At 34.0% G+C, this 21964-nt stretch overlaps 5 protein-coding genes across 11 annotated transcripts; 2 read left to right on the top strand and 3 right to left on the bottom strand.

Annotated features, from left to right (window-relative positions):
* LOC112777609 (uncharacterized) lies at positions 1-3174 on the bottom strand. Of its 2 annotated transcripts, XM_025821993.2 has the most exons (5): positions 2874-3174; positions 2651-2767; positions 982-1016; positions 404-504; positions 1-319 (listed from the first exon to the last, which is right to left on the bottom strand). In XM_025821993.2, exons 1-5 carry the CDS (start codon positions 3047-3049, stop codon positions 233-235), a joined length of 516 nt encoding a protein of 171 aa, XP_025677778.1. In that variant the 5' UTR covers positions 3050-3174; the 3' UTR covers positions 1-232. The 2 variants fall into 2 exon arrangements, with proteins under 2 accessions (XP_025677778.1, XP_072082790.1); XM_072226689.1 differs by lacking the exon at positions 982-1016 and having other exon boundaries at positions 404-519; positions 2631-2767; positions 2874-3140.
* A 1009-nt stretch (positions 3175-4183) lies between these two features.
* LOC112775036 (uncharacterized) lies at positions 4184-7414 on the bottom strand. The gene is made up of 3 exons (XM_025818510.2): positions 6704-7414; positions 5628-5742; positions 4184-4398 (listed from the first exon to the last, which is right to left on the bottom strand). Exons 1-3 carry the CDS (start codon positions 6935-6937, stop codon positions 4325-4327), a joined length of 423 nt encoding a protein of 140 aa, XP_025674295.1. The 5' UTR covers positions 6938-7414; the 3' UTR covers positions 4184-4324.
* A 58-nt stretch (positions 7415-7472) lies between these two features.
* LOC112775035 (mediator-associated protein 2) lies at positions 7473-13630 on the bottom strand. 4 transcript variants are annotated; one of them, XM_025818505.3, is made up of 5 exons: positions 12757-13630; positions 12512-12658; positions 11693-11801; positions 11450-11533; positions 7473-8053 (listed from the first exon to the last, which is right to left on the bottom strand). In XM_025818505.3, exons 2-5 carry the CDS (start codon positions 12641-12643, stop codon positions 7713-7715), a joined length of 666 nt encoding a protein of 221 aa, XP_025674290.1. In that variant the 5' UTR covers positions 12644-12658; positions 12757-13630; the 3' UTR covers positions 7473-7712. The 4 variants fall into 4 exon arrangements, with proteins under 4 accessions (XP_025674290.1, XP_025674291.1, XP_025674292.1 ...); XM_025818506.3 differs by having other exon boundaries at positions 12771-13373; XM_025818507.3 differs by having other exon boundaries at positions 12734-13043.
* LOC112775033 (uncharacterized) lies at positions 13534-16843 on the top strand. 2 transcript variants are annotated; one of them, XR_003189430.3, is made up of 9 exons: positions 13534-13791; positions 13949-14005; positions 14645-14720; positions 15059-15138; positions 15263-15312; positions 15407-15491; positions 15621-15719; positions 16097-16471; positions 16555-16843. XR_003189430.3 is itself a non-coding variant. In XM_025818504.3 (8 exons), the coding sequence occupies exons 1-8, from the start codon at positions 13534-13536 to the stop codon at positions 16313-16315; spliced, it is 924 nt and encodes a 307-aa protein (XP_025674289.1). In that variant the 3' UTR covers positions 16316-16843. The 2 variants fall into 2 exon arrangements, 1 of the variants encoding a protein (XP_025674289.1); XM_025818504.3 differs by having other exon boundaries at positions 16097-16843.
* Positions 16844-18215: 1372 nt separating this feature from the next.
* Positions 18216-20566, top strand: LOC112776471 (uncharacterized). 2 transcript variants are annotated; one of them, XM_072226688.1, is made up of 4 exons: positions 18216-18316; positions 18415-18519; positions 18842-19231; positions 20158-20566. In XM_072226688.1, the coding sequence occupies exons 3-4, from the start codon at positions 18853-18855 to the stop codon at positions 20358-20360; spliced, it is 582 nt and encodes a 193-aa protein (XP_072082789.1). In that variant the 5' UTR covers positions 18216-18316; positions 18415-18519; positions 18842-18852; the 3' UTR covers positions 20361-20566. The 2 variants fall into 2 exon arrangements, with proteins under 2 accessions (XP_072082789.1, XP_025676423.1); XM_025820638.3 differs by lacking the exon at positions 18216-18316 and having other exon boundaries at positions 18328-18519.
* Positions 20567-21964: the final 1398 nt, after the last annotated feature.

Below are 21964 nucleotides of genomic sequence, written 5' to 3'. Positions count from 1 at the left end.
TGACATTCAAGATCAAACAGCAACTACCTGTAGATCAAAGTTGTTTGTTTATAAGTGCAAAAGCCTATACATTTTAATTATTATTACAAAGGACTCGCTCTTAATTCACAAGTGCTATGTCAAAACTTTCTACATGGGAAATTATTAAAAATTGAAGCATTTCTGAAGAACCACCTAGGCTACGATCTTTAAATGGTGATAATGTGGAAAATTCAAGCAACAAGTCGAAAGTTCATGAAGAAACTCCATATGGAAGAAGCGCTGCAGCCACAATACGACCTTCCTCATTCAGTATATTGTAGGTTGAAGCAGCATTCCTCTAGCAGATGACAAATAAATGAGGTATACAATCAAGTTTACAACCTATGTATCGAAGTAAACATTCAAATTTACTCATACATACCGAGTCAACAGCTTCCAACTTCATGCCAGTAGAGCGAACAAACTGACGAAGTTCAGGATGCACTGGTTGAATGTATCTTCCACAGCCAATAATCAAAATCTCTGCATATATTGCGTCTAAGCATCAGTTTATGTAAATCTAAAGCAATTTGATAGGTGACCACAGCTCATGTATGGGATCGAAAAAAAGGCAGTATGTTGTAATTAAGTCAAAGTGGTTAGCTAAATGGCACAATAAAAGTGAAAAAAAATACAAATAATAAATAGAAGAGTAGGACAGAGGTAGTTAAATCATAAATTTATGCTAAAATGGAGTGACAAATAATTTGATTAGTATGCATTTCTCCCTATACCTTCTTGGGAACCTCTTTACTTTATACAGTTATGATAATGATAATGTACTGAATCCATGGTTTACTTTAATTCACTTGGAAATTGGATGACATTTGAAAACGGGTGGTCCCTATAGATGCACTCGCACTTTCCAATTGGCATTGTGAACTTAAAGGTGATATGGTAAGGAAATGGAAAAGCAGGGTGACAAGCAACAAAATGGATAACAAAACGAAAATATCTAACCTGGAATAGGCCGAATAATTTGGAAGAGCGATAAGCTGCAACAAAAAAGAAAATAACAAATAAGACATCGAGTATATTTCATTAATACAAGCTGATATGGAACTATAACATTGTAATTCATAGCTTCTTTTTTATTTTGCTGCCATTTATCAGAGGACATCATCAGTTTCACTAGTTTGATACTCATGGGTACTTCTTGGTTAAATAATTCAACTAGAATATGCTACCAAAGTAAAATTAGTCTTTATAAACAAAAAATTTACAAATAAATTATTTGAATTGCTTTTAAAAGAATCAAACTATTACTTTATCCTTTCAAATTGCATTGCATGAACATTGCAAAAGTTACATTTATTTTATGATTTAATTACTTTATTCTTTATGAATGTACATTTTTATGTAAAGTATCTTTATGTATCTATACCCAATGCAAAATTTTGCACTCCCTACCCATATTTGTACTTAGCATTGGTACCATGCCATATGTGGAAAAGAAAGAAATTTTATTAGACTGAAAAGCAAGACATCAGCGCAGTTATATCCTCCAGAAAAGATCCAATAGGAGAAAACACAGATATGCGATGCAGACATAATGCAAGCAATCCATGCATCATGCTACCATCATTTTACTGCAATGTTATCAGAAAACACAACAATTCCACAAGTTCTACACGCCTACTAATTTTTCACTTGGTATTGGCATGGTTATTTACGAATCTGAAAGCTGCTTATTCATTAATCTATGTCACCATATTGGTTATTCTTAAGCTGATTGCTGATGTTGCTGGTTTCTTTCTCTACAGAACTATTGTACAAATTTTCACTCAATTTGGAATGTTGTTCTTTTGTGAAGCTTGCATTATTTTCCTAAGAGGGGGTATCACAGCTGGCGAGTTCAAAGGCCTTTAGTAGCTAAGTTTCTAGTACACAAGCATTGTTTTCCCTAAGTAAGAAAGTGCAAGTTGGCTCAGTTCTCAGATACATTGATTATGGGCTTAAATTACTTAACTTTTCTTTATCTTCTTCTGAGTGTGCATAGTAAGAGGGTTTTTTAATTTTAAAATATTTATTTATTTAATAAAATATAAACTGAAATGGTGTCTTGAAGACTCAAGAGTAAGTTTTCATAGAGACAAACTGTTACACAATGAGGTAATCCTCATTAGGTTGGATAAGTCAATTTGATCCTGACTTTTTAAAATGATCAACTAAGTCTTCCATGACTCTTATTAGTCCTAGCCAAACTTTTGTCTCATATCTGTTAGTGTAATACTGAAGTGGACACCAATTTAAGTTACATGAACCAATCTCGGTCATCACATTGACCTAACTGTCTACGTTATCTGGCCGTCACAGTTCACATAAGCACTACACTAACAATTGCGAGACAGAAGTATTTCCAGGTACTAGCAGGAGTCACATTTCTAAACTGTGGAACTTACTTAGTCATTTTGAAAAGTTAACGACCATAGACTCATCCATTCAATCTCAAAAACCAAAATAGACACTACCTCAATAACCTCATTACACAAGTTACCAGTTCATTCTATCATAAACCTTTGAGAATTACATAGCCTAAAAGGAGGGCAATGCAAGAGAATGGTTATGAAAAAAAAAAAAACCAAAGCAGAAGCAAAGGGAACATTAACATATAGAATAGAAACAAAACCTATTAGCATTGATATCTGAGAACTTGTTTGCTTTCCAAGATAAGAGCAAATTTCCAACACAAAGCAAGCTCCCTTCATATTCAACACCATTCACAGTAAACCCTGTATCAGTATACCTACAAAATCGAGCCCAAAAAAGGAATAATTATTCAAATTTGCAATTGTATAAATCCAATTTAATTGGAATGATGAGTATAACTGTAACTGTAACTGAAACCCTACCCTTGGAATCGGAGGGTGTCATCGGGAACTTGGTCAATGAGGTTGATTTGATCGTAGAGAGAAAAAGCGCGTCGAAGAGAAGGCAGAGAATGGTTTTGAGGCTTCAATGGCTCCTTTCGGAGACTTCGAATGATGTTCGGGAGAGTCGTCACTGCTCTCTGCCTAACCCCCGCCATTTTTATTGGGATCAATTTTCTTTCCTTCTCACTTCTTCTCTCGGACTCGAGCAATACAAGGAAGGATCATTGGAATTAAATTGACACTCGTGCCCTTCAACTTTTATGATATACCAACTCACCCCAATATTTTAAACATTTGCAAACTGCCCCATGATTTAGTCATGAAAAAGAGCATTCTTTCTTTTCTTTTTTTTGAAAAAGAAAAAAATTTGCTCTTGAAAAAGTTATTTTTTAAGTAAATAAAATAAATATGCGTAAATCTGAAAATTATTTTATTTATTTATTTAAAAATTCCTAAAAGATTCATCTTGCGAACTTAAAAAATAAAAAATTTTAATATATAAAGTTACCGTTGCGAAATTAAGGGATTTTTTGGTTTGAGAAAATATTTTTTAATTTTATTTCAGATATCGTTTATTTATACAATTTTATGAATAAAAAAATATTTTCCTACTTTTATTTTTATTTTTATTATATTTTATTTTTTTATTCAAAATTCTAAGATTAAAAATATTAAAAATAAAATTGAAATAAAAATACGAATCAAAAACACAATTTTTATTTAACTTAAATAAAATTATTTATTATTTTTAACAATACATAAATGTGAAAATAATTGCTTGAATATGCAAAGGTTTGTAGTTTGTACTTCGATGGTATGAAATTTAGAATTTAAAATATTATCTTGAATGTAAAATTCTTTTTCAAAATTTAAAATCTATTTGTAATTTGTTTGCTTTTGGAAAATCCATATCTTATTTTAGTTTCTTGCTACAAATTTTAGGAAAAAGTAGGTTTCATTTGGGAATATTTTTGCACTATGTAGGGCAAAATCCAATGGCTGAAGGGTGGTTATAATAGCCTACATAAAATGGTACCGTTTCTTCTGTCACATTTTGGTCAGCCTAATTCTTTCCATTTAACATTGCATAATTTAGTTTCCACAAGTTCATTTCACTTAAATAGTGAAAGAACTACTTATAGACCACAAACTTAAATTTGATTACAGCTGCTAAGTTTTTTATTGGAGGCTGGAGCTCCTGTTGGCAGGCTATGAAAAAGAAAATGAAACAAAATGCAATTAAGCTACATTTATAACATTTCATCAACTATGTTTCATGATAAACAAGCTTAAATAACTATGTGGATTTTACTTGATCGAACCAGCAAATACTTGGTCATAAAAATGTACATGATATTCTGGGCCATTGTAAATGAACAACTTTGATTTGAAAATGGTACATTAACAAACATAACATTGATAAGAGTTCTTCAGCGAACATTGCGAGCTTTCTCTTCCCGTCCTATGCCCAATGATTTCTGGGCATTTGCAATACCTTCAGGATCTGCAAGTTTATTAAGTGACAACCATATTAACAAAAGGGATCAAAATCTCAGGTTTTATGGTATTTCTTCTACCCAGTTAACAAATACTTAATGTGCAAGATAACCAAAGTATACTAATCCAGATAACAGAGCAGGATTGTCACCAGTAATTTTGATTTTGACAATGATACTATAGACCTCAGTTCACCATGAACTCTACACATATCATGACATTATCCATTGCTGTCTATAATATTGGCATACTTGTAATCATTAGAGAGTTTCGAATAGATTGTATCATGTCATTTGTAGGTTTTATGGCAACCCCTATTCAGCTACTCTATAATATCAGTGCTCTTTGATTTTTGGCTATTAAAACACTACTATTGTCAAATGCTAAATATGACACAAAAATCTCACCTAATCAATTTCAATGATATATAATTAAGATGCAACATAACATGTTTACAATAATCAAGAGTTATCCCATTAGATAAAGTCAACTACATGGATCAAACAATACATCAGTGCTATGTCATAAATCATATATGCGTTTAAACTATTTATACTTAATTACTTTTAATAATTTCCTCCAAAAATTTATAGGTCTTCCTTTTCCGCTAGCTACTTACCCTCTATGTAGTATAGTATAATACAAGATTCTATCATGTTCTCTATATCTATGATTGGCGTTACCCCAACTCTCTCTCTAATGCAATCATTCCTAATTATGCCTATCTTCGAGTGAGAACCCATCCATCTAAGCATAGTTGAGAGTATACATATAAACTATAAAGTAAAGTTTAGAACTGAAGAAGAGATGAGATGACTTCAAGGCACTTAAGGCAGAAGGGAAAAAAATGGAAATACAAAATGACAAGGGTTCTCTCCTATGTCCTTCCTCTCTCCTATATATCACAGACATCCCTTCTCATTCTAGTACAGAGTCATACACCTTACCTGCACAAATTGACACGGTACTATGCTTAGCAAGCCCCTTTCCCCTTCTAAAAGCGATCTTTACAACTAAAGCCTAAGGGCCTATCATAAAGAAAAAAGTTCAAGTTAAGCTGTTAAGGGAAACTAGGATGCATAAAAGCTGAAGCTAGAAGAGCAAAAGGGAAGAAAAACTGATATGGAGCTATATTTAATAAGAAACCCTGAAAACAATTGGTAGAGTTTTGATTTTATGCATTATTTCCATTTAATCCTCAACTATGGATAAATGTATGTTAACTCTTTAACATACCAAAGAATTGTGTGAAGATGCGGGTGAAGAAGGTCAAGTTGCGAGAGACATCGTATGCCATGGCAGGAGGAAGAGGTTTCACCAGAGTGTCGATGCGAAAAACCCGTTGCAGAAACTGCATGCATTACAAGAGTTGAATTATATTTCAAACTTCGGGACGAGAAAATTATATGTACAAGCAAGAAGGAAACAATTAAATAAGTGATTTAATTCTATAATATCAGAAAAGAAAACATAAAAAGAGGCAGCATAACATCGAATATCATCTTTGTATACATACTACCGAGAATGATACCAAGTTAACAAAGCAGTGAAGATCACGAGCAATCCGAAGCTCTGAACTGATCACTTCACAACAATAAAATGAACAAATTGCATGCATTAGATTCATACAAACTTTTCCCACATTAAAAATTGCCGAGCAGTATTCCTTTTTCTATGTATAGATTCTAGACAACAGGATTTATGTATCTCAGTCATAATACCTAACTTCATAAAATTGAACATAGCTAACAGTTGACAAAGACAATCTGTTTCATAATAATGTTATCTTCAGTGGCTCCTGCACCCTCTTCGAGCTTCACTAAGCCCTCATTCTTAATTTTTATATCATATAAATGCTCCAAGAACATACAAAGAGAAACTTCCAAGGGAAAGACCATAGTATTACAAACCCTACTTGCTTTTACATTTTTAGTACTTCTTTCTTTCCATTTTCATGATATCTGAAAACCTTAGTCATTTGCACACACTGAATATTATTTATCAGAATACCCGTATTTAATTAAGAAACATATAGTGAAACCGCTACTTTGTATATTATGTTTAACATTGCTAAAAAGATAAAGTAACATATATCATGAACTAGGGTTAGTAATCGACAATTAGAGAACTAGGCAAGGACATGAAACTCAACTCTCTTGGAGGCGCCACATGAACAATTGAACGAATAGGTTCTTAACAAAGATAAATGAAGTTGTAAATTAATAATATTGTCTACTTAATCATCATCATTATGATTTGTTCAAAATTTGACTAGTGAAATTGAAAGGAAAAGAGGGGGAAAACAAGTAAACCTGAAAATTGCGCTGGAAACTGTAGCGAAGCTCAGGGTCAATCTCGATGGAATCGTCGCCGTCGTGGTGATGGTGGTGGTTGGACTTGGAGCGAGGAACGTGCATGGTGGAAGTGCCATTACCGGGCTGGGTAGTGACTTTGAGCTTAGCATCTTGGAATTCTGATTCAGTGTTGTTGTCGTCTCCCCTCCATGGCGCTGACGTCATCAGCTGCTTCTTCCCCTTCTTCGCCATTTCACAATTCTGGATTATCTTGCTTCACCTGCCACTTACAAATAAGATAAGATAAATGGGCTTTTTTGTATTCTTTAAATTTTGCATATTATTTTTGGTTTCCATTCTTTTTGGTCCATGGTTACTGCTTTCTGTATAATCGGGTAGAAAATAACCAAAATATATAAATAGGAAAATATAAATTTTAATCATCCTTGAAATGTAAATTTCATTAATGCGTCACTTCTTCATTTTAATCTTTACTTTTTGGTTTATGTATGTAGAGTTTAATACAACTTAACCTAAACGTTGTGATGGTTTAAATTGTAATTCATCCAAAAAATTAATAGCAAAAATTAATTAAGATATGACTCGCATATTAGCATATCACAAGAAAATGGCATCGTAAAAACGAAATATCTTTTTGTCAATTCGGCATTTTCAAATAGTAAATTGTTTTTTAAATTAAAAAAAATATATTTGCAATTCAACCCCTTCGAATTGTATTTTTCATTTTTTTAAAATTATTTGAAATCCACTTTTGGTGTATTGTATATTTATTTACAAATCACACTCATTTTTATATAAAACACCAAATTCTCCAATATTCTTGTATTTGAACAAATTAATATAGGCTTCTAATGTACGAAGGGCAACAAAGAGAGTGCAAAAATCCTACTGCCCAACTCTAACAAACACAACTCAAGTACCTCATTTTCATACCTTTTAAAGGTCCATGTAAATGCAACATTTGAATGTCATACTACAATTCCGGTTAATAAAGAGAACAAAAACATTACTCCTTATGCTTTCTCTTCTTTGATTTTCTTCCATCAGAATGATCGGAGGACATGCCGGAAATGCCAGTGCTATTACCATGGGAGAGCTCGGACACTTTTTTTCCACTGGTGCGTTCTGCAGCATTTGATGGTTCACTAACTTGAAAAAAGGAGCTTTTCCTGCTACCTTTTGAAGAACCTGCACGACCAGAAATCTGTGTTGAGAAATATCGGGACGAAGTTGTCTTTGTGACTCCTGAAGAATTTTGATGCGCAGGTTTTGCAGTAATCTTGCGTTCTTCAAGTTCTTTAGGATCTGGGTAATGTACAATAGATACTCGCCGTGAAATCTTTCCAGCTGTTTAGAGACAGAAAGAGAGAACCATAAAAAACTACATTGACAACAATCACTGAATCTTGCAAGACGTGACTTTTAAAGTGGTGAAAATAGTATCTTCACCAAGGTGTAAAACTGAAAATGGAAGTGAGAACCATGTCAAATTAAACATAGTGATGATATTGAACAACATAGTGTAGGGATGAAAAACTATAATGATACTGATTATTGCACAACTTACTAGATTGTTCACAGCTTATAAGAGACCTTTCATGAATATTGAATTTGTATACATACTTCATCCTCATATAAGAAAAACAACACAGAATGAATTGATGACAATTACCAAGCCTCCAATCGGCGATTTCTTGGAGGGAACTACATTAGATGGCAATGCAAGAAAAGAACATGCTTTTTAAAAAAAATAAAACATAATAAACACTTATAATCACTCCACCACACTGCTCAAATATTTCAATTTGAAAGAAGAATTCATTAACAAAGGGGAACATATATATACACTGATACAGAAAAGGTTGTAAAATACATGTTATGAAACTATCAAGTCACAATCCAATGTTTCTTCTTTCGACAAGAAAATAGATAAAGATTCCAACTTCTGAGTTCTGAAACCAAAATTAACCCAACCTTGGTGGCCTTAGTCGAAAACAAAAATGCAATCTATATTTCAGTATCCTTGCTCCCTTCATCCCCTTTGGTTTCTAATGCAACTTCTATTCTAATTTTAAGAACCCCCCATCCCCAACAAAAAAACAAACATATATATACACTTATAATCACTCCACCACACTGCTCAAATATTTCAATTTGAAAGAAGAATTCATTAACAAAGGGGAACATATATATACACTGATACAGAAAAGGTTGTAAAATATATTTTATGAAACTATCAAGTCACAATCCAATGTTTCTCCTTCTTTCCACAAGAAAATAGATAAAGATTCCAACTTCTGAGTTCTGAAACCAAAATTAACCCAACCTTGGTGGCCTTAGTCAAAAACAAAAATGCAATCTATATTTCAGTATCCTTGCTCCCTTCATCCTTTTTGGTTTCTAATGCAACTTCTATTCTAATTTTAAGAACCCCCCATCCCCAACAAAAAAACAAACATATATATACACTTATAATCACTCCACCACACTGCTCAAATATTTCAATTTGAAAGAAGAATTCATTAACAAAGGGGAACATATATATACACTGATACAGAAAAGGTTGTAAAATACATGTTATGAAACTATCAAGTCACAATCCAATGTTTCTTCTTTCGACAAGAAAATAGATAAAGATTCCAACTTCTGAGTTCTGAAACCAAAATTAACCCAACCTTGGTGGCCTTAGTCGAAAACAAAAATGCAATCTATATTTCAGTATCCTTGCTCCCTTCATCCCCTTTGGTTTCTAATGCAACTTCTATTCTAATTTTAAGAACCCCCCATCCCCAACAAAAAAACAAACATATATATACACTTATAATCACTCCACCACACTGCTCAAATATTTCAATTTTAAAGAAGAATTCATTAACAAAGGGGAACATATATATACACTGATACAGAAAAGGTTGTAAAATATATTTTATGAAACTATCAAGTCACAATCCAATGTTTCTCCTTCTTTCCACAAGAAAATAGATAAAGATTCCAACTTCTGAGTTCTGAAACCAAAATTAACCCAACCTTGGTGGCCTTAGTCGAAAACAAAAATGCAATCTATATTTCAGTATCCTTGCTCCCTTCATCCTTTTTGGTTTCTAATGCAACTTCTATTCTAATTTTAAGAACCCCCCATCCCCAACAAAAAAACAAACATATATATACACTTATAATCACTCCACCACACTGCTCAAATATTTCAATTTGAAAGAAGAATTCATTAACAAAGGGGAACATATATATACACTGATACAGAAAAGGTTGTAGAATATATTTTATGAAACTATCAAGTCACAATCCAATGTTTCTCCTTCTTTCCACAAGAAAATAGATAAAGATTCCAACTTCTGAGTTCTGAAACCAAAATTAACCCAACCTTGGTGGCCTCAGTCGAAAACAAAAATGCAATCTATATTTCAGATATCCTTGCTCCCTTCATCCCCTTTGGTTTCTAATGCAACTTCTATTCTAATTTTAAGAACCCCCCATCCCCAACAAAAAAACAAACAATCACTTTTGATCAAAATATTGTCATCCATACCCAAAAACAATTTAGCATCTCCTTTTGATAAAAAATTTCTACTAAAAAAAATCCATTTTTTTCATATTATCCCATAATCACGTCTTTAGAAGTTTATCCACACACTCTAATCTGATATTTCTTTCATTCCTTGTACAACCACTAACTCACCTGATTTCTATTTCAAGTACAATTGTTACCTGTTTGATGCCCCTCATCTACTTTTTCTTTGAACAACAATCACTGTCATTGGGATTTGAGAGTGACTTGTTTTATAGTTGTTCAACATAATTTTCTTTCGAGTCTGTGATATTCACAAATTAAACCTGAAAAACCTTTTCATGTCAACAGCCCAAAGGTGTAACTTGAATCCTAGATAAATAATTCCACCACTTTTTAAGATGGATCCATGGTTGCTAAATTGGCAAAATGTGGTAAGTTGGTAACACAAAGTCCCTGATTTACATTCAACACATTATCAACTTCTATGTTACTGACATGTGTTATTTCATGTACCTTATGTTATTCGAACTTAATCAAAAGCCTACTGCAAAGCATCCATCCATACTCTATCTTTCTCAGTCTCCCCCTCTCTCTCAGTTCACGTACTAGAAGTTATGTTCAAAATACAATTAATGAGGAATTGAATCTTAGATGTTCCTAGTAAGTCATCAAAATACTAATATATGAGGATATGGCCACAAAATATCAGGCCAAACATATTATTTGAAAAGGAATAGGTACATCTCCCCAAATCGACTAGCCATTGCCTCATCTAACATGTATATGAAACTTGAATATCTAACTAAAATAGAAAAGTCAAAATAAAGCAATATCATTTTGCAGCACAATCATAGAAGGGTTCATTTTGGTATCATTATGCATATTAGACCATAATTTTAATTTAACATTCTCAACAACTATTTAGATATTGAAATTTGAAAGTAAAAGCTCAATTTAGTTCTCCAAAGATTTTAGCACCATCGAGTTGTTCCTTTACACTCTAAACATTTTGTACATCAATTTGGTCTCTATGTTTAAATACCACTTGGTCCTTAAATTGATGATTATTTTGTGCTACAAAGAACCAACTCAATGGTAAAAATCTTGGAAGCAACTGATTTGATATCCTACATGTCTTAAACCAATTTGAACATTTACTCTATCAGTTAACATATAGCCAGCGAGATGAACTAGAAAAGAAATCTATAGAAGCATACCGATTTTCGGTTCTGTAGGAGAGGGAACAAAAACCATTTCATCTGGCTCCTGGGAAGGGTAGCTGACAAAATCATATAGTTTCTCTGCCAATGCAGTGCACAAACACAAAAGTTAAAGCACTTACAAGGCAGAGGTTATATGTCACAAACATTTAAAATATGCAAGTTGCCATTTTGGAGATCAAAATGCAGTCCTTGAAAAAGAGAGTAAGTTATTGATGTCACAGTTGGTTCATTATTCACCAGATGAGTCCTCAAAGCTGGCAAGTTTTCCATCACTATGAAGATTGAAAGACAATTCCTCCCCATCAATCTCAGATAGCATATGCTCCATCCTGCTTTGGTGGGATGACTGTCAATAAACGAGGGGGAAAAAACAAACAAAGAATCTCAGATAAGATATCATCGTCAACATGACCATATCAAAAGTAAGAATCAACACAAAGATTACAGATGCATGAAACACAGGCTACTACACCATTGATATCCTACAGAGAATGCAACACAATCAGCACATATAACAACTCATTTGAATGGACTGGAACTATATGCAATTAGGTCACACCCTGATATGTTATAATAAAATACAAGCAAAGACCAAAACCAATTACATATTTCTCATTTTGCAACATCCAGAGTCACTACTCTTCAGGTTTTTACACAATTTTAACATTATACATGAAAAGCAGTTGTCGTGAATATGTTCAGGGAGCACATTATCTGCCGCAGCAGCATACAAACACGTATTTTGTCATTCCACAAACCTGCTGAAATTTGTGAAAGTGCTGGGTAAAAAGGGAAAAAAAGGGTACAGATAATTTTTTTAACTCCACAAATGTAAACTAACACAAAAATAAATAAAAATAAACAAAATAACAATTAAGTTTAATCAGGATTATTGATAAAAAAAAAAAATTGCAAACTGAAGCTAGTAGTCATAATACCAAGCAATCCTATAATCATAGTAGAGTAGCAAATAACAATGCTTTATTTTTCTATTGAGCAACAATAATTGAAAATTCGGAAAGAAATAGGAACTGAGAGAAAAGAATCAAACTTTACACTTGAAAAGGGTAACTTAATGAGCCAAAGCTCAGTGGAGTCGTTCATCTCAAGATCAAGGAGTGCACTTCTCCTATCTTCCTCAAAATCCGGAGCAGGCCTGTAACCTTCAACATTCTGTGAATCCACCATTGACACTGTCGAAACCTAAAACCAATAAAATAAAATAACTGAAAAACAATTATTTAGGTAAAATTTCAGAAGTACAGAAGAGCGACATACAAAAACTGGAATCAGAAATATACAAGATGAGAACAACTTGGAAGAAGTCGAACACAAATGAGGTGCTGGTGCACTGCGGCAACGGCGGTGCAGGTGGCTTCAGAGCTCCAAGAACCTCAGTTGCAGTCTACGTTATTTGAGTAAAAACTAAAAAGAGGGAAAATACTCAAAATAGGGTTAGACGGAGGGAAGGGTAAATTTGGAATATTAAATTTTCAAGAAAAAGACGACCCGGTCGAGTTTGACCCGTTTAAATGAACCGGGGAACCCACTCAAAGAGCATATAGCATTTTAATGTGGAAGAAGCAGTGGAAGAGGAGAGGAGGTCATAGGCGGCTTCATCTTGATACTGCCGGAGATCATCAAATCGTGGAAGGGCTCCACGGTTTTGAACAGGAGATACTAGCGGCGGAGGAAACCAGCGCAGGGGGCGGAGACCGGCGTAGAACCTGCTGAAGTAGAAAACGGCGGAAGTTGCAGCGAGTCCTCCTCGGCGCAGCGGCGACAAACTCTGTCCGAGCTTAGATCGCGACGGCGCCGGAGCAATGGCAGCAGCTGGAAGGAGCGAATTTCGTGACTTGGTTCAGAACCTGCAGGAACCCGAATGTAGAGAATGACGCTGAGTTGAATCTTTCAGATCGGAACCGGAGGACGAGACCAACGGCAGAAGAGGAGAGAGAGTATTTTTGCAGGGTCGGGTCTCCTTTGGTCTGGACCGGTTCGGTTGGGCAAAAAATATAAAAGGAATGGGGAAGAACCGAAGGGAAAGAGAGTGATAAACAATTAAACACTAAACAGAAATGGCTTGCTGCCGTCTCGTGAGATTACGGTTCTGCCACAACTCGTGTCTTGCTCTGAGGAGTCGCCCTCCTTCTTCTTCTTCCGCGGCGTTATCCTTTCTTGCCGTTCCCTCTTCCCCTCGTAATTATCCTCTCTCATTCTGCCACGTGTCTTCTTCTTCAGCTCAAGTGGACCAGCACCAACAAGAGTCTCATCTTCCCCGTAGCCCTGACTTGGTTGCATTGGAATATGCTGATCTCAATCTCTCTTACGACTTGGTACCTTCTCCTACTTCTTCTTCTGTTTACTGGAAATTACACTAATTAGGTTTTAGTAGTGACATTGAAATCTATAGAATAGATGAGAGTTCCTCTACAAAGCGTAGCTTTCCAATCTCTCAATATGTCTCGGGGAATGTTGTGTGTTCTATTTCAGGATCTGGGTCATGTTAGGATAAGGCAACATGTTAATCCCCTGAGCTCTTCTTTCTCAGTAAGTTGATGATTTAATGTTATTCAATTTAAATAAACTGAAATTCTCTATTTGATTATTTTATATTTGTTGATTTATTTCAAACAAAGTAATTCAAATCATAGTGAAATTGAATTCAATTCTGTCAATATATTACAATGCATTTTATTGAACCACTGGTTGATAGATCCTCGCTATTCATTTTTAGAGGGGAGTACAGTAATTTTATTAAGAGGGTAAACCATAAAAAATGCACCTAATTATTTTGTCGCTAACAAAATAGCTCGTGAATTGAGACATTTTACGTTAACGGAAAAGAATGATGTGGCAAACGGAGCTTTTTATATGTCAAGTAAAACTCTAACATTAGCAAGTAAGTCACCTCACGCTTTTCCATTAATGGAGTAAGTCTTTAATCACGATTGGGCATTTTTGACACAGTTTTTAAATTATTTGAGGGTATTTTTGTCGATAACAAAATTCAGAAGCATTTTTGGTGGTTTACCCTTTTTTTAATATGTTGATAAGAACTACACACAAAAATCAGGCATATTTAGTTTCTGTATCATGCGTTATGAGTGTTAAATTTTGATAAACCATCAAGCCATGCATTGTAGGACTTTTTGGATTTCAACTAAAGTTGTTCCTTTTTCTTAATAGGTACCTGCACAAGTACCAGACTGGAACCAGGTCTTTGCAGATCCAATGCTGCCGCTCATGGTGGATATTGGATGCGGTAGATGACAAACTTTAAATCTGTCATATGCTTTTATCTATGGTTGTTAACTGTTAGTATGGATCATGTATGTTAACAATGACAGTTTTCTTATTTCATGATGTATTGCTGAAGTTGTATTTCAACTGTAATTATATATATTGAATTTAAACCAAAATATTGTGTTCTAGTTGATATAATATATTTTCATTGACTCTTTTCCCATATCATCTGAATAAAGTTCTTTTATTATGTGTTTTTTCCGGCATTTTTTATCCTTTTGAAGTAATCACATTGACATTTCTTTGCATGAGGGACATATACTCATTTATTTCATCTGTTACTGTAAATAACATTAGGTAGTGGCAGGTTTCTTATGTGGCTTGCTAAAAGGAATCCTAAAGTGAGAAATTATTTGGGGTTGGAAATACGGAGAAAGGTACAAAAATATGTTACTTTTGGTTCTAAATTCTATTGCATTTGATTTTTATTCCCTTTCAGTAAATTTGAATTCCTTTTATCATTCCTTTTGTGTGATAATTATGTAACTCTTTCATGTGTAGCTCGTCAAGCGTGCTGAGATATGGCTCAAAGATCTGGGTCTTGATAACATGTACTGTCCTTAACTTAATTTAGATGGTGAAGTAAATCAAATATGCATTTGCATTTATCAACAACGGAATAATGACCATTACACTAAAATGCAGACATTTCTTGTTTGCAAATGCCACGATTTCTTTCAAGCAGTTGGTAGAAGCATATCCTGGGCCCTTGCAGTTAGTTTCAATTTTGGTGAGTTTATAATAGAAATAGTTTCTAAGACATACATTTTGCCTATCTCTTACAGTTATTTTTAAAAGGATTTTTGTGTCAAATAGCCTCATAATTGCTGACTTTTGTTCTTTTGTCCCATGAATGCAGTGTCCAGATCCACATTTCAAGAAGAGACATCATAAAAGGAGAGTTCTGCAGAAGCCATTGGTTGGTGCTATTGTAGATAATTTAGTGCCCGGAGGACAGGTATATTTTTTTTATTCTGCTTGCTCTATATATATACTTGATTAAAGGTTTACATAATTGTATATGTTAATCTGGTGACAAGGTTTCAAGAGGCCATCACGCGCTTATTAGTTCACATAGGCACAAATCCCATAGACTTGGTGAGAAGTAAAGAAACTAGTGTAAATTCATAGGGCACACCCACAATTCACTGAAGATGCTAAAACGCCTGAACCAGAGAGATCTCACCATAGGGCTATGAAAAAATATTCATCCAATTCAATTTCTAACGATATTTCATGGACATGATAAGATAGTTGTTAGCTTTAGGTGGGACAACCTCTGAAGATATTTTGGCTGCTTTTCGCTTAAATTCACCTGTGGTTGTATTATGGCAGGTGTTTGTACAGTCCGACGTGCTTGAAATGGCACTTGACATGAGAGATCAGTTTGATGAAGTTGACAAGCTCAAACACATTGATACATTGAATCCGGATATTTCATGTGATGGTGAAGGGTGGTTGTTAAGCAATCCAATGGGGATAAGAACTGAGAGAGAGATTCACGCAGAATACGAAGGTGCGAAAATCTACCGAAGGTTGTACCAGAAGCAGTAGTAATTTCCAAGCTTGACTAATTCGCCGGTGATATTAATCTCCGACCATCAACCTTGAGTCGAGGAATCTTGTCCATGTCACACAAGATGTTATGCTGCCATGTCATGTATTTTTGTGTGTCAACCACAATAGAAAAAGCTCACATGCTCTTAGAATGTAAGGAAACTCCTTTTGACGATATATGCATAAAATTCTTTTATTTTCATGATGGGGTTTCTAATGTTGGGAACATTTATTAGGTACGCATGGACCAAATGGATCATGCTGATGCCATTAAAGGAGTACGTATCAGCCATGAATCCACCGTTAACTTGTATGCTTGTCTAACATGTCATGTACTTAGTATTTTCTCGCAATAAATGCGGGTGATTGTTGAGTGATACACTGATATCATGTAGTAACTTTTTTTTTTTTGAAAGTTGTATCATGTAGTAACTTTAGATCTACTGATCCACATCACTTTTACACTTGGAGAAAGATCCACTAAATTTGGTAAAATAATAAAATAAAGAATTAATCGTTGTTGTATTTGTAATTTTTATTAATTAGACTAACTACTTTTTTCCAGTTTATTTTTTATTTTAGGAGTTTGATACATGAAGCTGCAAACTATTAACATGGAAGTATTCGTAACTTCGTATCGTTTTGACCATTAACCTTTGAGTTGAAAATCAAAATAATCTGTAACATGTTTTATTGGTTAAAATTATTCCCAACGTTTTTTAAACTCTTTAGAGTTAATATTTAAAGTGGTCTTTGTAGTCGAGCTTTATTGCTTCAATATCGTCCTTGAATTTAAAATTGTTCCAAATTTGTCCTTCAACTTAACAACGATCGTCTTTGAGATACTTTCTAATAACGAAATGATGACGTGATTGGATAGAAGCTACAAGTCACGTTGGACTAGTAAAACATCGTCGTTTCATTTTTTACTCCAAATAGAACATAAACATCATGTACGTCGTTATGTTCTATTTGGGCGCAAAACGGCGACATTTTACCAGTACAGTATGGCTTTTAGCGTTGGTCTCCGTCTAACCACGTCATTATTTCGTCACCGAAAAATATCTCAAGGATAATCATTATTACGTTGAAAGACAAATTTAAGACAATTTTAAGTTTAGAAATGACATTGAAATTTGAGTGCAAATTTAGAAATCACTTCGAGTATTAACTCAACTTTTTAATGTCGTCAATTTTTTTTTTCAAAACTACCCCTCATTCCTTAACTCTATTATCAGTTTATCATCACTATTTTTCTACTCCAACATCAACTTTCGGTTCCACTGCTGTTCCCTCATTCCTTATGCATATGTCACAATCTCTCTTGTCAAATAAGATGTTTTATTTTGTTACATCTCTTTTTCGTAAACGGAGGGTGTAGTGGTTTATCCTTTTTCCATCTATTAATTAATTACTATTAATAGTTAAAATAATATATAATAAAATAAAAAAAATGAGTGGTGGTAAATGGTAATACAATATAATTATCAAAATCGAACTAATTAATTAACCGGATCTAATGGAACGACTTATTTTAAATGCTAATTAAATACATATATAATTAGATGTAAACTCATTGTAAAATATAATATTAATTATACAATTTATATGGTAAAATTAGTTGTATTTTTGTAAGTATTTCACAAGAAAACCGGTTAAATTTTGTCTTTCCTAAAAAAATTTTCATGTTTCGGGAAATATTCCCCTACCCAACAATAGAATATTAGAAATTTAGAATTAGATGTCTTACTTATCAAGTCTTTTTTACGGAAGATAGGAGGTTTCAAATTCGTAATCTCTTAGATGAATATAAAGACGATGACATCTGAGTTATAACTTACCGTTACCATCCGAAGTTTTTTTAAAACAAATAAAAATTAAATCCTAATTCCAAATTAAAATATTATACTCAGGTTTTATTTAGTCATAAAAAAAATACTCTAGGTTTTATTTTCTTTTGTTTTTAAGGGCCAATTGTTTCAAGATCACTTAGTCAAAGTACGCAAGACTAGAGATTATTCAAGTTCCATGGTTACGTTTCCCAATTGTCCAAATGTATATAAATATTCTATGGTTTTATTGTTTTTGCCTTTTAGGTGGATGCTCAGGTCATCAATCAATAAATAAATCAGAAAGCAAATGCTTTGAAGCAACGCCTGATTTTGAAGAAGAAAGGATCATCAAATTGTGAAATCAACTGAGTAAGCCTCAAGCAATTAATTATTACAGTTTATTATCATTGCGAAGATTCCTGGGTTTCCCTTTGGATTGACATGAATTAATTCTTTTTCCCCTTTCTTAGTTGGCGTCAATTTTTTCTATTTTTTTTATATGCAAAAATTGTTCCCCTGCTTCTTCAATTCTTGTTCTGCATTGTCCATTTACCATCTTGCGCAAGATTTGATCTTCCTTTTGAACCCTAATCCCCTTTAATTGTTAATTTTATGTGAATTGCAGTTCATAAACTGAGAAATCGTTATTTATTTATTTATATGTACTGCCTTGGTTACTTATGAATCTTAGGTTGAGTTAGAATGAGTAAAGACAAGAATGATGGTGAGACTAGTGAGAAAGGACTATTTTCACATTTAGGAGGAAGCCATTATTATCCATCAGCACCACCCTATCCCCCTCCATACCCGGCAGCAGCAACAGGGTATCCACCACAAGGAGGCTATCCCCCAACTGCCTACCCACCAGCCGGGTATCCACCCGCCGGAGGATATCCTCCTGGAGGATATCCACCTCAAGGAGGGTATCCGCCGCCTGGAGCATATCCACCACATGGAGGTTATCCTCCTTCAGGGTATCCACCTGCTGGTTATCCTCCTTCGGGATATTCACCTGCTGGTTATCCTCTTTCGGGGTATCCACCACAAGCTTATCCTGTTTCACATGGCCATCATAATTCAGGTATACTTAGCAATCTTAACCTTTTATGGAAATTATTATAACTCATAAATTGATGTGTATAATGTGTATGATGTAACAAAATTGAGATTAATTGAGATGACAATAATTTTGTTTTCTTTGTAGAGGGCATTGGATTCCAAGTTTTAGGATAGCAAAAATGTTTTTTGAGTACATATATGAATAAAGGTATTTCTGAATTGGGGGGAAAAAAGTTGTGCAGAAAATTCCTCTAGTGAATTGATAGTCAATAAGTGCTCATCAATTTACTTTTGCAATTTGGTAATAGTAGAAGTTATTATGAAAATCTTAACTTTTGGAAACAGTATGAGAACATCGGTTATTATAGAGAGGGAAATAACAAACAAAAACTATTAGGGTGCTTTTGGAATATGAAACACCAAAATGGGTAGTTATTTACGTACTTGTATCCCTTTTATCATTAGTATAGATATAAATTATGTTGAAGAGGGTGTTCTTAGCACATCAGTAAGGTTGCTCCCTTGAATCCAAGTAAAGCACTGTTTTGGTGCAAGCCGCTAGAGCGATATCAAATCAATACAAACTTTGAATTCTAGACACGAAATAGCTCTCCTTTCGTGCGTTGGGACGTCCTTTTATTATGATTAATTATGGTTGAAATCCTTTGTTTTATCCTCTTTTTTTCTTATATCAACAACGAGAATAATACCTTATCCCACATGGTTGAGCGCTAGTTGGATCATTTGATGCCGTTGTGTTACTTAAAAAATTTTGAACCATGTGGCCTCTCAACTTAAGATTCTGGCTCTGCTGCTCTTAATAGGACTCTCACCTAATGTTTTCTGGAATGTGTTTATGTTGATAATGCATCTTTGCTTCTCCGGATGAAGGCTTATGATTTGATTTCAATATGAAGCCATGTGGGTACTGACTTCTTGTTGTAACAGGGCACTGGCCTGGTGGCGTTGGTGGAATGTTAGCAGGGGGTGCTGCTGCTGCAGCCGCTATGTATGGTGCTCACCATTTGACTCATGGTCATTATGGTCATCATCATGGGTTCTTTGGTCATGGAAAGTTTAAGCATGGGAAATTTAAGCATGGCAAATTCGGCAAGCGTTGGAAGCATGGCATGTTCAAGCGATGGAAGTGATACTGTGGCCAATATGGTGTATGGTCATGACTCATAAGGGTTGTATTCTGGGATGAATAATGTTTACTATTAGCAACTTAGTTTTTGTTGCAATGCATGCAATGAAATAGTTTAACACTATTTTGTCAATTGTTTTTGTTATGCCTTTTGTGATTATGTGTGTGATTCCTGTGTATATGTATATATAAGAAAGCCATCTTCCTTGATGAGTTTGTCTTGTTTTCTTATGATTTTTTCAATTTTTCCCCTTTACAACTGCTTCATGTTTGAGCAGTTCAGTAAATTTTACTGATAACCCTTCAAAGTCAAACACAATGTTTACCTTTAACGCAATTTGACATGAATTTGGTGTATCTTAGCATTCAAAACGAAACACTTTTCACGGGTTATTCTGTTCGCATAAGTTAACATGAAAACTTATATCTAGATGTCAATCTACATTATCTTAATTTGTGTTATGACTGTTATTAATTTATATATATATATATATTGGTCATATGCGTTATATGGGTTCCTCATTTTAATAATCTAGTACATTCTTACATCAATTTATCTAGATAAAGATGTATGGAAAAAGATAAAGATGTATCGAATTTTTCCATGACGGGAGTTTATTATCCAAAGACCATTGAGGTAGAATGGCATCACAAAGATCATTGTGCTCAAATGCCACAAAGGACAAGATGATCAACTTCTACAAATAAATAAGGCATAAAAATAAAGGGCCAACATAATCAAATTAGAGGAAACACTCCTTGTAAGCCATTGTAGGCAAACTATTAGCTTGAATATCAGTGATACCAGAAGTGATCAAATACTTTCATATTCACAGAAACTCAGAAACTACTTGGCAATCATGGAACTATTCCAAAAGGTATATTCTGTTGAAAAACTAAGCACCAGCATCAACTAAACCATCTTTTTTTATACATCTTTGGCATATTCTGTTGTAAAGTCGATCATTATTGTCACCATGTTCAGCTTCGAGATTTAAAATGTCATTGATTATAGCCTAATATGTTTCCTGACTCAATTTGCCATCGGCATTAGCCAAAATGTATTGGAAATAAGGAAAGGAATACTGAAAGAATTGAAGGAAGTCTCTTTACCCACAATAATACAATAATGAAAGCATGTCCATGTTCAACAATTTGCAAATCAAAGACACTAATTCCATTGAGAACAGGTCATAAGTGTTGATTCTATTGCTTACGAATAACCAAATATAGCCAATAATTTAAAGGAAGCTGAGGGAGTGAACAGAATAGAGACCAAAGTAAGAAGAGGAGCAACAATCAATCTCTAGACCACCACGAAGCTTGAACAGAACTATGGTCTTATGCTTAAATAACCTTATTGCTATTGGCAATAACAAAATCGTCATGAAGTCTAACATAAAAGCATGAATAAGTCTGACATATAGCAAAGAGAAGGCATGTGCTAATATCTGCTAAGTTCCAAGTGTTTATCCAGAATTTTATTCAGATTCATACACAGTCAATAACTAATAACATGAGAAAGTATTAATTGGTACAATAAAAATACCAGGTTTTTGTGTTGAAATTAGAATGTTTCAGCAGAAAAGAAAGAAAGAGGAATTAAGC

Source organism: Arachis hypogaea, chromosome 19 (assembly GCF_003086295.3).
Source record: "Arachis hypogaea cultivar Tifrunner chromosome 19, arahy.Tifrunner.gnm2.J5K5, whole genome shotgun sequence".
NCBI lineage: Eukaryota > Viridiplantae > Streptophyta > Magnoliopsida > Fabales > Fabaceae > Arachis > Arachis hypogaea.
The sequence above is the reverse complement of the archived record's forward strand: the minus strand, read 5'-3'. Positions and strand labels throughout refer to the sequence as shown.